At 41.9% G+C, this 16467-nt stretch overlaps 1 protein-coding gene across 1 annotated transcript in view; it reads right to left on the bottom strand.

Annotated features, from left to right (window-relative positions):
* The window catches only part of LOC311101685 (neuronal tyrosine-phosphorylated phosphoinositide-3-kinase adapter 2-like), a gene marked incomplete at both ends in the record, with an annotated part of 118074 nt that overhangs the window by 9956 nt on the left and 91651 nt on the right, over positions 1 to 16467 (bottom strand). Inside the window, 2 exons of the mRNA XM_084142836.1 lie at positions 6496 to 6605; positions 9516 to 9716. Coding sequence (XP_083998962.1) covers positions 6496 to 6605; positions 9516 to 9716 — 311 coding nt within the window. The remainder of the gene's footprint in view (positions 1 to 6495; positions 6606 to 9515; positions 9717 to 16467) is intronic.

Here is a 16467-nt window from a genome sequence, read left to right as displayed (position 1 = left end):
TAATAGCTGCCAAAGGTGCTTCAACAAAGTACTGAGTAAAGCGTCTGAATACTTATGTAAATGTTATATTTCCGTTTTCTTATTTTTTTTATAAATTTGCAAACATTTCTAAAAACCAGTTTTTGCTTTGTCATTATCGGGTATTGTGTAGATTGACGAGGGAAAAAAACGATTTAATCAATTTTAAAATAAGGCTGTAACGTAACAAAATGTGGAAAAAGTCAAGGGGTCTGAATACTTTACGAATGCACTGTAACACTAAATTCAAGTGTAGACTTTACGGTAATCAAATATCAAATTTTTCAGACAGCAAGTTTAAGCAGACTTATCTAATTGTGAAGCATGGCCCACTGCATGTGCATACACACAAACACACAAATTAACAAACATACCCAGAGAGACACACATACCAACAAATGCTTTTTCAGAATTCTCACAATAGATAGACAAGGACACAGACACAAAAAAAGCCACAGAAAGGGAGGAATGACAGAAGGATTTGACAAGGTTTTATTTTCTTGGCTTCTGTTCTGATTGGATGACTTTGAGTAGGATAGGCCTACTGTTTTTAGTTAGACTACTTTTTCTAAGAACTGGGGAGTGAGAATGAAGAGGTCTGGGTAGCTTAGTTCTGATTCGTTTAAATAGTTGAGTGACCTGTCATTTTGTGTATGTGTGTGTGTGTGTGTGTGTGTGTGTGTGTGTGGTGTGTGAGCTGTGTGTAGCCTGTCACTTCTGAAGTGTCATATGCTGCCTCCCCAGTTGTAGAGAGATACGTATGTATACATCAATGTTCAATAATGGTTGATCACTCATTAAGAGATATATAAGAAAAGTAAAAACTTGTTCCATAAGCAACAGCATACACAAACATAAACTGCTCTCAATAAACATTCAACATACAGTTGAAGTCAGAAGTTTACATACACCTTAGCCAAATACATTTAAACTCCATTTTTCACAATTCCTGTCATTTAATCCTAGTAAAAATTCCCTGTTTTAGGTCAGTTAGGATCACCACTTTATTTTAAGAATGTGAAATGTCAGAATAATAGTAGTGAGAATTATTTATTTCAGCTTTTATTTCTTTCATCACAATCCCAGTGGGTCAGAAGTTTACATACACTCAATTAGTATTTGATAGCATTGCCGTTAAATTGTTTAACTTGGTACAAACGTTTTGGGTAGCCTTCCACAAGCTTACCACAATAAGTTGGGTGAATTTTGGCCCATTCCTCCTGACAGAGCTGGTGTAACTGAGTCAGGTTTGTAGGCCTCCTTGCTCGCACACGCTTTTTCAGTTCTGCCCACAAATTTTCTATAGGATTGAGGTCAGGGCTTTGTGATGGCCACTCCAATACCTTGACTTTGTTGTCCTTAAGCCATTTTGCCACAACTTTGGAAGTATGCTTGGGGTCATTGTCCATTTGGAAGACCCATTTGCGACCAAGCTTTAACTTCCTGACTGATGTCTTGAGATGTTGCGTCAATATATCCACATAATTTTCCTTCCTCATGATGCCATCTATTTTGTGAAGTGCACCAGTTCCTCCTGCAGCAAAGCACCCCCAGAGCATGATGCTGCCACCCCTGTACTTAAAAAAACCAAATATATATTTCACCTTTATTTAACCAGGTAAGCCAGTTGAGAACAAGTTCTCTTTTACAACTGCGACCTGGCCAAGATAAAGCAAAGCAATGCGATAAAAACAACAACACAGAGTTACATATGGGATAAACACAACGTACAGTCATTAACACTGGAATGACAGATGTGCAGAAGATGATGTGCAAATAGAGATACTGGGGTGCAAATTAGCAAAATAAATAACAAAATGGGGATGAGGTAGTTGGGTGGGCTAATTACAGATGGGCTGTGAACAGGTGCAGTGATCGGTAAGCTGCTCTGACAACTAATGCTTAAAGTTAGTGAGGGAGATAAGAGTCTCCAGCTTCAGAGATTTTTGCAGTTTGTTCCAGTCATTGGCAGCAGAGAACTGGAAGGAATGGCGGCCAACTTCACGGTTGGGATGGTGTTCTTTGCCTTGCAAGACTTCCCCTTTTTCCTTCAAACATAACGATGGTCATTATGGCCAAACAGTTCTATTTTTGTTTCATCAGACCAGAGGACATTTCTCCAAAAAGTACGATCTTTGTCCCCATGTGCAGTTGCAAACCGTAGTCTGGCTTTTCTATGGCGGTTTTGGAGCAGTGATGTCTTCCTTGCTGAGCGGCCTTTCAGGTTATGTCGATATAGGACACGTTATACTGTGGATATAGATACTTTTGTACCTGTTTCCTCCAGCATCTTCACAAGGTCCTTTGCTGTTGTTCTGGGATTGATTTGTACTTTTCACACCAAAGTATGTTCATCTCTAGGAGACATAACGTGTCTCCTTCCTGAGCAGTATGACGGCTGCGTGGTCCCATGGTGTTTATACTTGCGTACTATTGTTTGTACAGATTAACGTGGTACCTTCAGAAGTTTGGAAATTGCTCCCAAGGATGAACCAGACTTGTGGAGGTCTACCATTTTGTTTCTGAGGTCTTGGCTGATTTCTTTTGATTTTCCCATGATATCAAGGTAGGCCTTGAAATACATCCAGAGGTACACATCCAATTGACTCAAATGATGTCAATTAGCCTATCAGAAGCTTCTAAAGCCATGACATCATTTTCTGAAAATTTCCAAGCAGTTTAAAGGCACAGTCAACTTAGCGTATCTAAACTTCTGACCCACTGGAATTGTGATACAGTGAATTATAAGTTAAATAATCTGTCTGTAAACAAACAATTGTTGGAAAAATGACTTATGTCATGCACAAAGTAGATGTCCTAACCGACTTGCCAAAACTATAGTTTGTTAACAAGAAATGTGTGGAGTGGTTGAAAAACTAGTTTTAATGACTCCAACCTAAGTGTATGTAAACTTCCGACCTCAACTGTATACATCCAGTGCCGTGAAAAAGTATTTGCCCCCTTTCTGATTTTCTTTATTTTTGCATATTTTTTATACTGAATGTTATCAGATCTTCAACCAAAACCTAATATTAGGTAAAGGTAACCTGAGGGAACAAATAAAACAATAATTACATACTTATTTCATTTATTTCATAAACATAGTTATGCAACACCCAATTCCCCTGTGTGAAAAAGTAAAAGGCCCCCTTACACTAAATAACTGGTTGTGCCACCTTTAGCTGCAATGACTCCAACCAAACACTTCCTGTAGTTGTTGATCAGTGTCTCTCATGTCACTGTTGAGGAGTTTTGGCCCACTCTTCCATGCAGAACTGCTTTAACTCAGCGCCATTTGTGGGTTTTCAAGCATGAACTGCTTGTTTCAAGTCCTGCCACAACATCTCCATTGGGATTAGGTCTGGACTTTCATCAGAAAAGTTATACTTTTGACTCATCTGTCCATAGAACATTCTTCCAAGAGTCTTGATGATCATCCAGGTGCTTCCAGGTGCTTTTTGTCAAACTTCAGCCAACTTTTTGGACGAGATGGGTTCCATTATGTCTGGCGAAAACCAAACACTGTATTCCACAGCAAGAACCTCATACCAACGGTCAATCATGGTGGTGGTAGTGTGATGGTTTGGGGATGCTTTGCTGCCTCAGGAACTGGACGACTTGCCTTAATTGAAGGAATCATGAATTCTGCTCTGTATCAGAGAATTCTACAGGAGAATATCAGGCTATCCGTCTGTGAGCTTAAGCTGAAGCGAAGCTGGGTCATGCAGCAAGACAAGACAAATGGTTACAAAGCAACACATTTGAAATGTTGGAATGGCCTAGTCAAAGTCCAGACCTAATCCCAATTGAGATGTTGTGGCAGGACATGAAACGAGCAGTTGATGCTTGAAAACCAACAAATGTTGCTGAGTTAATAGCAGTTCTGTTTGCAAGAGTGGGCCAAAATTCCTCCATAGCGATGTGAGACACTGATCAACAACTACAGGAAGCATTTGGTTGCAGTCATTGAGTGTAAGGGGGCAATTACTTTTTTTACACAGGGGAATTGGTTGTTGCATAACTTTGTTAATTCAATAAATAAAATAAATATATTTTAGTAGAAGAGCTGATAACATTCAGTATAAAAAATATGCAAAAATTGAGAAAATATTCAGACCCCTTGACTTTTTCCACATTTTGTTATGTTACAGCCTTATTCTAAAATTGATGAAATAGTTTTTTCGCCCTCATCAACACAATATCCCATAATGACAAAGCAAAAACAGGTTTTTAGAACCCCCCCCCCCCCCGTTTTTAGAACCCCCCCGTTAATATCACATTTACATGAGTATTCAGATCCTTTACTCAGTACTTTGTTCAAGCACCTTTGGCAGCGATTACAGCCTCGAGTCTTCTTGGGTATGACGCTACAAGCTTGGCACACCTGTATTTGGGGAGTTTCTCCCATTCTTCTCCGCATATCCTTCTGTCAGGTTGCACAGCTATTTTCAGAGATGTTGGATCGGGTTCATGTCCGGGCTCTGGCTGGGCCACTCAAGGACATTCAGAGACTTGTCCCGAAGCCACTCCTGCATTGTCTTGGCTGTGTGCTGAGGGTATTTGTCCTGTTGGAAGGTGAACCTTCACCCCAGTCTGAGGTCCTGAGCGCTCTGGAGCAGGTTTTCATCAAGGATCTCTCTGTACTTTGCTCCGTTCATCTTTCCCTCAATCCTGACTAGTCTCCCAGTCCCTGCCGCTGAAAACATCCCCACAGCATGATGCTGCCACCACCATGCTTCACCGTAAGGATGGTACCAAGTTTCCTCCAGACGTGACGCTTGGCATTCAGGCCAAAGAGTTCCATCTTGATTTCATCAGACCAGAGAATCTTGTTTCTCATGGTCTGAGAGTCTTTAGGTGCCTTTTGGCAAACTCCAAGCGGGCTGTCATGTGCCTTTTACTGATGAATTGCTTCCATCTGGCCACTCTGCCAGAAAGGCCTGATTGGTGGAGTGCAGCAGAGATGGTTGTCCTTCTGGAAGGTTCTCCCATCTCCACAAAGGAACTTTGGAGCTCTGTCAGAGTGACCATCAGGTTCTTGGTCACCTCCCTGACCAAGGCCCTTCCCCCCCGATTGCTCAGTTTGGCCGGACGGCCAGCTCTAGGAAGGGTCTTGGTGGTTCCAAACTTCTTCCATTTTAGGATGATGGAGGCCACTCTATTCTTGGGGACCTACAATGCTGCAGACATTTTTGGTACCCTTCCCCAGATGTGAGCCTCCACACAATCCTGTCTCGGAGTTCTACAGACAATTCCTTCGACCTCATGGTTTGGTTTTTCCTCTGACATGCACTGTTAACTCTGGGACCTTATATAGTCAGGTGTTTGCCTTTCCAAATCATGTCCAACCAATTGAATTTGCCACAGGTGGACTCCAATCAAGTTGTAGAAACATCTGAAGGATGATCAATGGAAACAGGATGCACCTGAACTCAATTTCGAGTCTCATAGCAAAGGGTCTGAATACTTATGTAAATAAGGTATTTCAGTTTTGTAATTTAATAAATTTGCAAAAAATGTGTTGTCATTATGGGGTATTGTGTGTAGATTGATGAGGGGAAAAAATTATGTAATCAATTTTAGAATATGGCTGTAACGGAGCAAAATGTGGAAAAAATAAAGGGGTGTGAATACTTTCCAAATGCAATTTGTCATGTTTGGTCATTTTTAGAAGGGAAGAGTAGAAACTGCATATCTGCTAGGGGTTTGGGAAATGACAGTGGTGCCGGGGAGAAAAGCAGGTAAAAGCACAGTAAAAGACAGAATAGTTAAAAGGCCAGGTAGGTCAAAGGCCTGTTGGCGGTTGGAACAGTTAAAATGCCAGGTATAGATTAAAGGGTCAGGTTATCGCATAGATGGTCATAGACGTAAAAGAAAAGGGGCAATGGAAGGTGTCAATTATGGACCAGATCAAAGTCCAGGTTAATGGCCAGCTAAAGGCACAGTTGGAGGTAAGGTCAAAGTACAGTGGTACAGTTCCAGTAAATTGGAAGTTTCAGTTAGTGTACAAAGGGAAGGGCTTTGCTGAAGTAAATAAGAGCCAGCTAAATGAAGTAGGGCCAGGTAAGTATAGTGTTAAAAGTAAAAGGAGGAGGGAGGGAGAAAGATTTCCCTGGCTCCTTGTCCTGAGATGGAAACAGATTATTATATCACTGAGGTTTGATGTCTGTATATATGAGTATTACCCATCAACTTGAAATACCACAGGATGAAGGAAGATGTCTCCACAAACACAAAACACAAATGAGTAAAGTGCCTTTGCATAAATGCAATACAGAATGAGACAAAACAAGGGACCAGCTACAGAGTGGGGAACCAGGTGATGGAGGACGGGGTGAGGAACAGACGATTTGGGGATGGGGTCAGACTTCCGACACACAGGTGAACATAGAGATGCGGGGATAGGGGCCCAACACGAGCTCACACGCTCTTTCTTTCTAGCTCGCTCTCTTATTCTGTGGTGGCATGCGGCGGTACCTGACTATAGCCCGGTGGGGGCTCGGAAGCCTGGTGCTGGGGCGTCCCGCCCGGGGAAGGAACCCCCAATGTAGAGGCTGACCGGCCCAGTTTACACACCGTTTTGGATTCTATAAGGAGACATGCTCAGTCAGAAGTCAGATGTACAGTACATTGTTACGAGGGATGTTGTGAGGACCTACAGTGAGGGAAAAAATTATTTGATCCCCTGCTGATTTTGTACGTTTGCCCACTGACAAAGACATGATCAGTCTATAATTTTAATGGTAGGTTTATTTGAACAGTGAGAGACAGAGTAACAACAAAAAAATCAAGAAAAACACATGTCAAAAATGTTATAAATTGATTTGCCTTTTAATGAGGGAAATATGTGTTTGACCCCCTCTCAATCAGAAAGATTTCTGGCTCCCAGGTGTCTTTTATACAGGTAACAAGCTGAGATTAGGAGCACACTCTTAAAAGGAGTGCTCCTAATCTCAGCTTGTTACCTGTATAAAAGACACCTGTCCACAGAAGCAATCAATCAATCAGATTCCAAACTCTCCACCATGGCCAATACCAATGAGCTCTCAAAGGATGTCAGGGACAAGATTGTAGACCTACACAAGGCTCCCTCGGCTTGGGGCTCCATGCAAGATCTCACCTCGTGGAGTTGCAATTATCATGAGAACGGTGAGGTATCAGCCCAGAACTACACGGGAGGATCTTGTCAATGATCTCAAGGCAGCTGGGACCATAGTCACCAAGAAAACAATTGGTAACACACTACGCCGTGAAGGACTGAAATCCTGCAGCGCCCGCAAGGTCCCCCTGCTCAAGAAAGCACATATACATGCCCGTCTGAAGTTTGCCAATGAACATCTGATTGATTCAGAGGAGAACTGGGTGAAAGTGTTGTGGTCAGATGAGACCAAAATGGAGCTCTTTGGCATCAACTCAACTCGCTGTGTTTGGAGGATGAGGAATGCTGCCTATGACCCCAAGAACACCATCCCCACCGTCAAACATGGAGGTGGAAACATTATGCTTTGGGGGTGTTTTTCTGCTAAGGGGACAGGACAACTTCACAGCATCAAAGGGACGATGGACGGAGCCATGCACCGTCAAATCTTGGGTGAGAACCTCCTTCCCTCAGCCAGGGCATTGAAAATGGGTTGTGGATGGGTATTCCTGCATGACAATGACCCAAAACACAAGGCCAAGGAAACAAAGGAGTGGCTCAAGAAGAAGCACATTAAGGTCCTGGAGTGGCCTAGCCAATCTCCAGACCTTAATCCCATAGAAAATCTGTGGAGGGAGCTGAAGGTTTGAGTTGCCAAACGTCAGCCTCGAAACCTTAATGGCTTGGAGAAGATCTGCAAAGAACAGTGGGACAAAATCCCTCATGAGATGTGTCCAAACCTGGTGGCCAACTACAAGAAACGTCTGACCTCTGTGATTGCCAACAAGGGTTTTGCCACCAAGTACTAAGTAATGTTTTGCAGAGGGGTCAAATACTTATTTCCCTCATTAAAATGCAAATCAATTTATAACATGCATTTTTCTGGATTTTTTTGTTGTTATTCTGTCTCTCACTGTTCAAATAAACCTACCATTAAAATTATAGACTGATGATTTCTTTGTCAGTGGGCAAACGTACAAAATCAGCAGGGGATCAAATACTTTTTTCCCTCACTGTCAGTGTTGTAAGGACCCATAGTGTTGTCAGGACCTATAGGCACATTTGCCCTGTCCTTAGTTAGCTTTGCTTTAGCCTTTAAAAGGAGTTAAAACCCAAATAATTCAACCCAATTCTATTGGTTAGCTAACCTTGACTGCTCTGTCCTCAGCACCTGTGTTTTATTACCTTAATCGCAGTTGCACTGAATGTCAGAAATAGCTAATGGTCACACAAGTTGCATGAACCAACTCAGGAGTAAATTCTAGAAGATATCAATCTTAATTTTTCAAGGACTATGAGTCACATTCTGTACACATTATAATTTGATGATACAACATTCATGTCTTTCACCATATCTGAATAATTTAGCCTACTTTGACATAATGCATTTTTTCTGTTTAAAAAGACGTGCATCCATATAGCCTACATATAATTATCAGCTGTCATGCCAATACATTTTGTAGACACATTCTAAATTACGTGTCTTCTAAATTATTAGCTCTTACCAATCAAACACTATAGTAGGCTCCAACATTGGAAGCCAAATAATATTGAACTATTTCCATTTAAAACGTATTCATTCAAAACCAATCAATTATGGAAACATAATCTCTTTTACATTAATTTATGTATATATACAGTACCAGTCAAAAGTTTGGACACACCAACTCATTCAAGGGTTTTTCTTTATTTTGACTATTTTCTACATTGTAGAATAATAGTGAAGACATCAAAACTATGAAATAGCACATATGGATCATGTAGTAACCAAAAAAGTGTTAAACAAATCAAATATATTTTATATTAGAGATTCTTCAAATAGCCACCCTTTGCCTTGACAGCTTTGCACACTCTTGCCATTCTCTCAACCAACTTCACCTGGGATACTTTTCCAACAGTCTTGAAGGAGTTCTTGTCATAATATGGTATTTTACCAAATAGGGATATCCTCTGTGTACCCCTCCTACCTTGTCACAACACAACTGATTGGCTAAAATGCATTAAGAAGGAATGAAATTCCACAAATTAACTTTTAAGAAGGCACACCTGTTAACTGAAATGCATTCCAGGTCACTACCTCATGAAGCTGGTTGAGAGAATGCCAAGAGTGTGCAAAGCTGTCATCAAGGCAAAGGGTGGATATTTGAAGAATCTCAAATATAAAATATATTTGATTTGTTTAACACTTTTTTGGTAACTATATGATTCCATATGTGTTATTTGATAGTTTTGATGTCTTTACTATTATTCTACAATATAGAAAATAGTAAAAATAAAGAAAAACCCTTGAATGAGTAGGTGTGTCCAAACTTTTGACTGGTTGTGTATATTTTTTGTAACTCCAGGCTGATGCCCTCACCTGTGCCCCCGCTCCCCAGCATCATGGTGGGACTGACAGAAGAGCGTCCCAGGCGGCTGGGCGTGGCGGTGGGGGTGGATGAATTTCCAGAGGGCCCATCCCACTCCTGGGACATGGGAGACTCCCGGCTGCCTCCGTGATGAGCTTTGCACTCGTGCCTAGACAGAGGTTCTGTACTGTGGCTCCTGGTCTTGGCCTCACCTGGGAGGGAGAGGACAGTTTTGAAAAGGCTATAACATTTTGTAAATGCATTTCCTGTTTTGAAAAACGCCATTGAATTCAGTGTCTTGTATACACTGTTTAGAAAATCAACAACATTGTTTAAAAAAATGCTTTTACGCAATCTATATGCATGCTGCCACCACTACACTAAAACCTCTGGACTCAGTGTACAATAGTGCCCTTCCTGTTAGTGCTGGTTTCGCACCCACTATTGTATTTTATATCAAAATCTAGGCTGGCCTTGAGTTCCATTTCTGTTTTACAGAAACTCCCTACGGCTGCATTTACACAGGCAGCCCAATTCTGATCTTTTGCCCAATTATTGTAGAAAGAGTTGTCAGAAGACCAATACGTGAAAAAATATCAGAATTCGGCTGCATGTGTAAACGCAGCCAGCCTATCTCACATCCCTTCTGAATTAGAGACATACCACCCTTAAAATCTAATTCAGGTCTTAGTTTAATATCCAATCTTTATTTATGACTGTCCACACTCAGTTTTGCATGTGACCCATATCAGATTTGCGCATTCACACTGATGGAGCCTCTGAAGTAGCACACAGGTGGAATAATCATTTCCTGTCACTGTTCCTTTATATTTTGGGTGGTTGTCATAGTAACGGCAGGTCATGTGCAAAAAAGCCACTTCACAGCAAAAGAATCTGAGCGTCCAGACTGAGGTCACATTTAAAGCATCAGACTTATATCAGGATTGAGATCCACATATGGATGTGGTCAGGGGCGGCCTGTTCAATAGGGCGATATGGGCGACGCACTGCCAAACGGGAAAAGGAAAGGATTTTTTTTCTAATCAATTATATCAAGGCAACAGTAGTTATCAGTGTTGTAATCTAGACGTCTAATCTGCCACAGTGCCACACTGCCACTAAATGTCCAATCATGCTAAAGTCGTGCTTCAAATGGCCACCCCCCCTTTTGGGGCGATTTCAGTCAGGTTGAAAATCGCCCAGAAGTCTGTCATAGACTCCCATGTAAAATCTATTTTTTTCAAATTTCAAAGCTTTCAATACAATCTCTATGGGTGTCTGAGGGCTTGCACTTACGCGCTTTCGTCATACGTAACGTAACCATGAACGTAACTAAGAAAAGAGCGGGTATGCAACTCGATTGTGTCTTTGAAAGAAGTTCCTTTTTGTCGGCGAACAAATGAAGATAAATTGGCAACGAAACAATTAGGACCTCCCAGACCAAATTTAATAATTCAACAGGTTTCTACTAAAGGCGGAAAGTCCTACACCCGAGGATTTTCCAAAAATTGGTACGAACGGAAAAATAACATTGCCACTCAACTGGATGAGGGATACAGGCTAGCTGTCCGCCGCCACAACGATGAGGTTAGTGTTGATAATCACAAGTTTACTGGAGAACTGAGACCAAGTAGAGACTTTGGACAGGGTGGATATGGTATAATAAAGGCAGTTTATTCAGAGGTAAAGATATCTGGAATCGCGTGCACGGACCCGTTCGTCAAACTCTTAGGGAGCTATACATTAAGCCCCATTACTTACCATATCAGATAAGAGAAATTGCTGCAGCTACATATATTTTACATCCTGGCCCTACATAGTTCACTATTTGCATCACTTACCAAAATATTACATGTGGTCATATATGCTTGGAAAGTGGAGATGCCATAGAACGTCAAAAAAGTAAACATTGCTGGAGACACATTGCCGTTTTGGAGAAGACATCGCGTTTGCTAGCGAAGAGATTTGTTGTGGCAAATGAACTTGGGCTGGGAATTGCCAGGAACCTCACGATAAGATATATGCATTGCGAGTCTCATGATTCTATACGTATTGCGATTCGATACTGTGATTTTATTGCGCACCATATGTCTGTTGCAGAGGGATCAGAAAGCCATGAGAACGAGTTTTGATCAGTCATGGAAATAAAAGTGCTGAAAACAAATTGGCTCCCAATGTGAAAAGATTGAGAACAAGCTATGAAGGAACAATAATGGTGTTTTGGTGCAGGTACAGCCAACTAGCGCTAAAATATTGCGATATTGTCAATACAGTATATCGTAAAGTATCACTATGTAACTCGATTTCTTTCACCCCAATCCCTCAAATTAACGGTAAATAACTGAACTGTTTGCCCCACATTTAGCTAAGATGATTAGCTAGCCAGCTAAAATGTTTTATTTAGTTAGCAGTCGCATCTACAATAGTTTACTGTCAATAACATGTCTCCAAAAATGACGTGGTGTCTCCAATTGTGTTGACATTTTACAATTGCGATGCGCATCCATGAGTATCCACTTTCTGTAGCTCAGCTGGTAGAGCACGGCGCTTGTAACGCCAAGGTAGTGGGTTCGATCCCCGGGACCACCCATACACAAAAATGTATGCACGCATGACTGTAAGTCGCTTTGGATAAAAGCGTCTGCTAAATGGCATATTATTATTATTATCTGAAGAGAGCCCCGAAACATTGTGTGCTGACATTTTATGCAATAAATGAAGTAGGTTGAATCTAGTAGTTCTGATCTTCTGATTGGTCCTGATGAGTTGGGCGAGGTCCCCTCCAGGCTACTGTCACTGTTGCATTGGCTCTGAGTCGGGTTCTCTGTCTTCAAATGTTCAGCCTAAGAGAGGGGATTTTTGTGTGTGTGTGTGTGTGTGTGTGTGTGTTTAACAGTGATGATGTGTGTGTGTGTGTGTGTGTGTGTGTGTGTGTGTGTGTGTGTGTGTGTGTGTGTGTGTGTGTGTGTGTTTAACAGTGATGATGTGTGTGTGTGTATGTTTGTGTGTGTGTGTGTGTGTGTCCTCAGAGCAAGAACTCATGAGTTGGAAGAACTGAGAGGCCTATGGCGTGGGTGTTGTCCTTGGCCACCTGCTGACAAGGCTGACAAGATAGGACCCTTTTGTCCATTGTTATTGGATAGGAACAGAACTTATAACCAGCTCCTGACCTAAATAGATCTTAGCACAACATTTTACTCAACATATTATATTCCATATTCACTATAACAAATATATTTACTACGACATTAGCAAGAACCGCCACATCCTCAGCCGGCTAATCCAGTGTGTGAAGTTTTGCGGAGGGTTTGAGTTAGCTTTGCGAGGCAAAGATGAAACTGAGGGCTCCACCAACCCTGGTAAGCCAACACTTTTGAGATCAGTCAATAAATGCTTCTGGTATTGACTTATATGCTGCCCCTGTCTTCATGTTGTTGCTGGACATATCTTTTTTTTAAATGTGTGTAGGTCACCTAAATCATCAGAAAAATTGCCCCCCCTGAGAATTTTTTCAGGAGCCGCCACTGGATGTGGTATAAATTGGAAGTCAAAAGATTAGATTCCCATGTGTTTTCTTTGTTGCTTTTTACCCATTAGTAAAAATAACAAATAGGTATCAGATATGGAAATAATTAGCATAAGATCTGAATTGGGCTTCTACAGTCATAGACATGCTCACAGGACTGACTTGTTCTTGATGGCCCCGTACCTCATAAGAATTAGGGAAAACGGCATTTGGATTATACAGTATGCCCCTCAGACATGGAATGAACTCCATGGTAAATTGGAAAACCTATTCCCCTATGGTTGTTTTAAGACCTTGGTTGGAGACCTGCTCATAGAGGACTGCACATGCCATGATTGATTCGGTGTATTTTGTATTCACCTCCATAGTGTATACATTTGATGTATGTGTTTTGTATTCGATATGTTGTGCATGGGTCATTTGAAAAAGAGACATGGGTCTCTCGATATGACTTCCCTGTCTAAGTAACGGTTAATATTTTACTTCCATAGTGTATTCATTTTGTATTGATGTATGTGTTTTTTATTTTGTATGCTGTGCAGGTTTTTTTTAAATTAAAATAAAACTGGGTTTCAATATAAATTCCCTGACTAAATACATGTTAAATCACCCCAAATAAATACAAATACAAATGTATATAGGTAAGAAATGGTCATATCTTCAATCAGGGCACCTCTCCAGTCCTCTCAGATCGACACAGCACAGTTCCCTATGGAGTCCAGGGGTCTTTTGGGATGTGTAGGTACTGCAGTATGATATGACCACAGGATGTCACTGTTGAGCTGAATACTGTTGGGTGTAGAGGGGTGTATTTAGGAAGGGAGGAGGCCATACTACCAAAACCTTCAGCAGATGTCTAAGGTGGTGTACATTGTGCCACGAGGAAGATATAGCAATGCCAGATGTCCTATTCTCTCTGTACAACCCTTCAGGTTGAATGGTCTAGTACCCTACTCCAGCCAGATCATGGTGTCCTGTTCCGTTGGTGTCTTCATCCCTTCTCTTCTACATTGTCCATTTCGACATGCTTATTCTCCTCATTCTTTCTCCTTTCTCCGCCTGCCCGTCCTCATCCCTCTGTTCCTGTCCTCTGCTGCGCGGCTGGGCTGTCTTTTTATCCCCTGCACCCTGCTTGTCCATTTGCCATCACATTCATCACGTCCTTCATGTGCGCTGAAGGCATTAAGGAAATTGCTTTGCTAGCAGATGAAAGCTTTTCAATAATATTCACTGGCAAGTGTATGAGCCGTAATAACCTTCTTGAGCACGGCCCATTGGCCAGCCAGAGCAGAGCGTTTGTCCTGCACTTTTGAAAGAAGAGAGAGAGAGAGAGAGAGAGAGAGAGAGAGAGAGAGAGAGAGAGAGATTTAGTGTTGCCTTGTCGCCCCGTACCGCTCCAACAGATCCACAGAGAATGCTGTTCATTGAGCACCTTGGTGTTCTTAGGCACAGGGACTATGATGGTCTGCTTGAAACATGTAGGTATTACAGACTGGGTCAGCGAGAGGTTGAAAATGTCAATGAAGAAACTTGCCAGCTGGTCAACGCATTCTCTGAGTGCGAGTCCTGGTAATCTGTCTGGCCTTGTGGATGTTAACCTGTTTAAAGGTCTTACTTACATCGGTTACGGAGAAAGTGATCACACAGTCGTCCGGAACAGCTGGTGCTCTCATTCAAGGTTCAGTGCTGCTTGCCCGTGTAGCTCAGTTGGTAGAGCATGGCGTTTGCAACGCCAGGGTTGTGGGTTCGATTCCCACAGGGGGCCAGTATGAAAATGTATGCACTCCCTAACTGTAAGTTGCTCTGGATAAGAGCGTCTGCTAAATGACTAAAATGTAAAAAATGCTTGCTTCGAAGCGGGCATTTATCTCATCTGGTAGACTTGCGTCACTAAGCAGCTCGCGGCTGGGTTTCCCTTTATAATCTGTGATAGTTTGCAAGCCCTTCCACATCCAATGAGTGTTATAACCGTTGTAGTAGGATTCGATCTTAGTCCTGTACTGACGCTTTTCCTGTTTGATGGTTCGCCGGAGGGCGAAGCAGGCTTTCTTATAAGTGTCCGCATTAGCGTCCTGCTCCTTGAAAGCGGCAGCTATAGCCTTTAGCTCAGTGCGGCTGTTGTCTGTAAACCATGCCTTCTGGTTGGGATATGTTCATACAGTCACTGTGGGGATGACAATGTCGATGCACTTATTAATGAAGCCGATGACTGATATGGTAAACTCCTCAATGCCATCGGATGAATCCCGGAACATATTACAGTCTGTGCTAGCGTAAACAGTCCTGTAGCTTACCATCCTTTTAACTGGACCACTTCCGTATTGAGTTTTTGTACTGGTACTTCCTCAAATCAAATTGTATTGGTCACATAAACATATTTAGCAAACGATATATGCGGGTGTAGCGAAATGCTTGTGTTTCTAGCTTCAACAGTGCAGTAATATCTAACAATTCACAACAACACACACAAGACACACAAATCTAAAAGTAAAAGAATAGAATTAAGAAATATATAAATATTAGGATGAGCAATGTCAGAGTGGCATAGACTAAAATACAGTAGAATATAATACAGTATATACATATGAGATGAGTAAAGCAAAAATATGTAAACATTATTAAAGTGGCCAGTGATTCCAAGTCTATGTATATAGGGCCTCTAAGGTACATGGTTACATAACCGGGTGGATAGTTTTTGCTTGCTTGCCTGTTTTAGTTTTTGATTGTAAGCAGGAATCATGAGGATACAGTTATGGTCAAATTTGCCAAATGGAGGTTGAGGGAGAACTTTGTACGTGGAGTAAATGTCATCTTGTCACACCCTGATCTGTTTCACCTGTCTTGTGCTTGTCTCCACCACCCTCCAGGTCAAATCAAATCAAATCAAATGTTATTTGTCACATTCGCCAAATACAACAGGGTTGACCTTACAGTGAAATGCTTACTTACAAGCCCTTAACCAACAATGCAATTTTAAGAAAGGACACACACAATGCAAATAGTCCGGGTAGCCATTTGATTAGATGTTCAGGAGTCTTATGTCTTGGGGTTATAAGCTGTTTAGAAGCCTCTTGGACCTAGACTTGGCGCTCCGGTACTGCTTGCCGTGCGGTAGCAGAGAGAACAGTCTATGACTAGGGTGGCTGGAGTCTTTGACATTTTTAGGGCCTTCCTCTGACACCGCCTGGTATAGAGGTCCTGGATGGCAGGAAGCTTGGCCTCAGTGATGTACTGGGCCGTACGCACTACCCTCTGTAGTGCCTTGCGGTCGGAGGCCGAGCAGTTGCCATACCAGGCGGTGATGCAACCAGTCAGGATGCTCTCGATGGTGCAGCTGTAGAACCTTTTGAGGATCTGAGGACCCATGCCAAATATTTTCAGTCTCCTTAGGGGGAATAGGTTTTGTCATGCCCTCTTCACGACTGTCTTGGTGTGCT

This window comes from Coregonus lavaretus (assembly GCF_964263955.1).
Source record: "Coregonus lavaretus genome assembly, chromosome: 26".
Taxonomy (NCBI): domain Eukaryota; kingdom Metazoa; phylum Chordata; class Actinopteri; order Salmoniformes; family Salmonidae; genus Coregonus; species Coregonus lavaretus.
The sequence above is the reverse complement of the archived record's forward strand: the minus strand, read 5'-3'. Positions and strand labels throughout refer to the sequence as shown.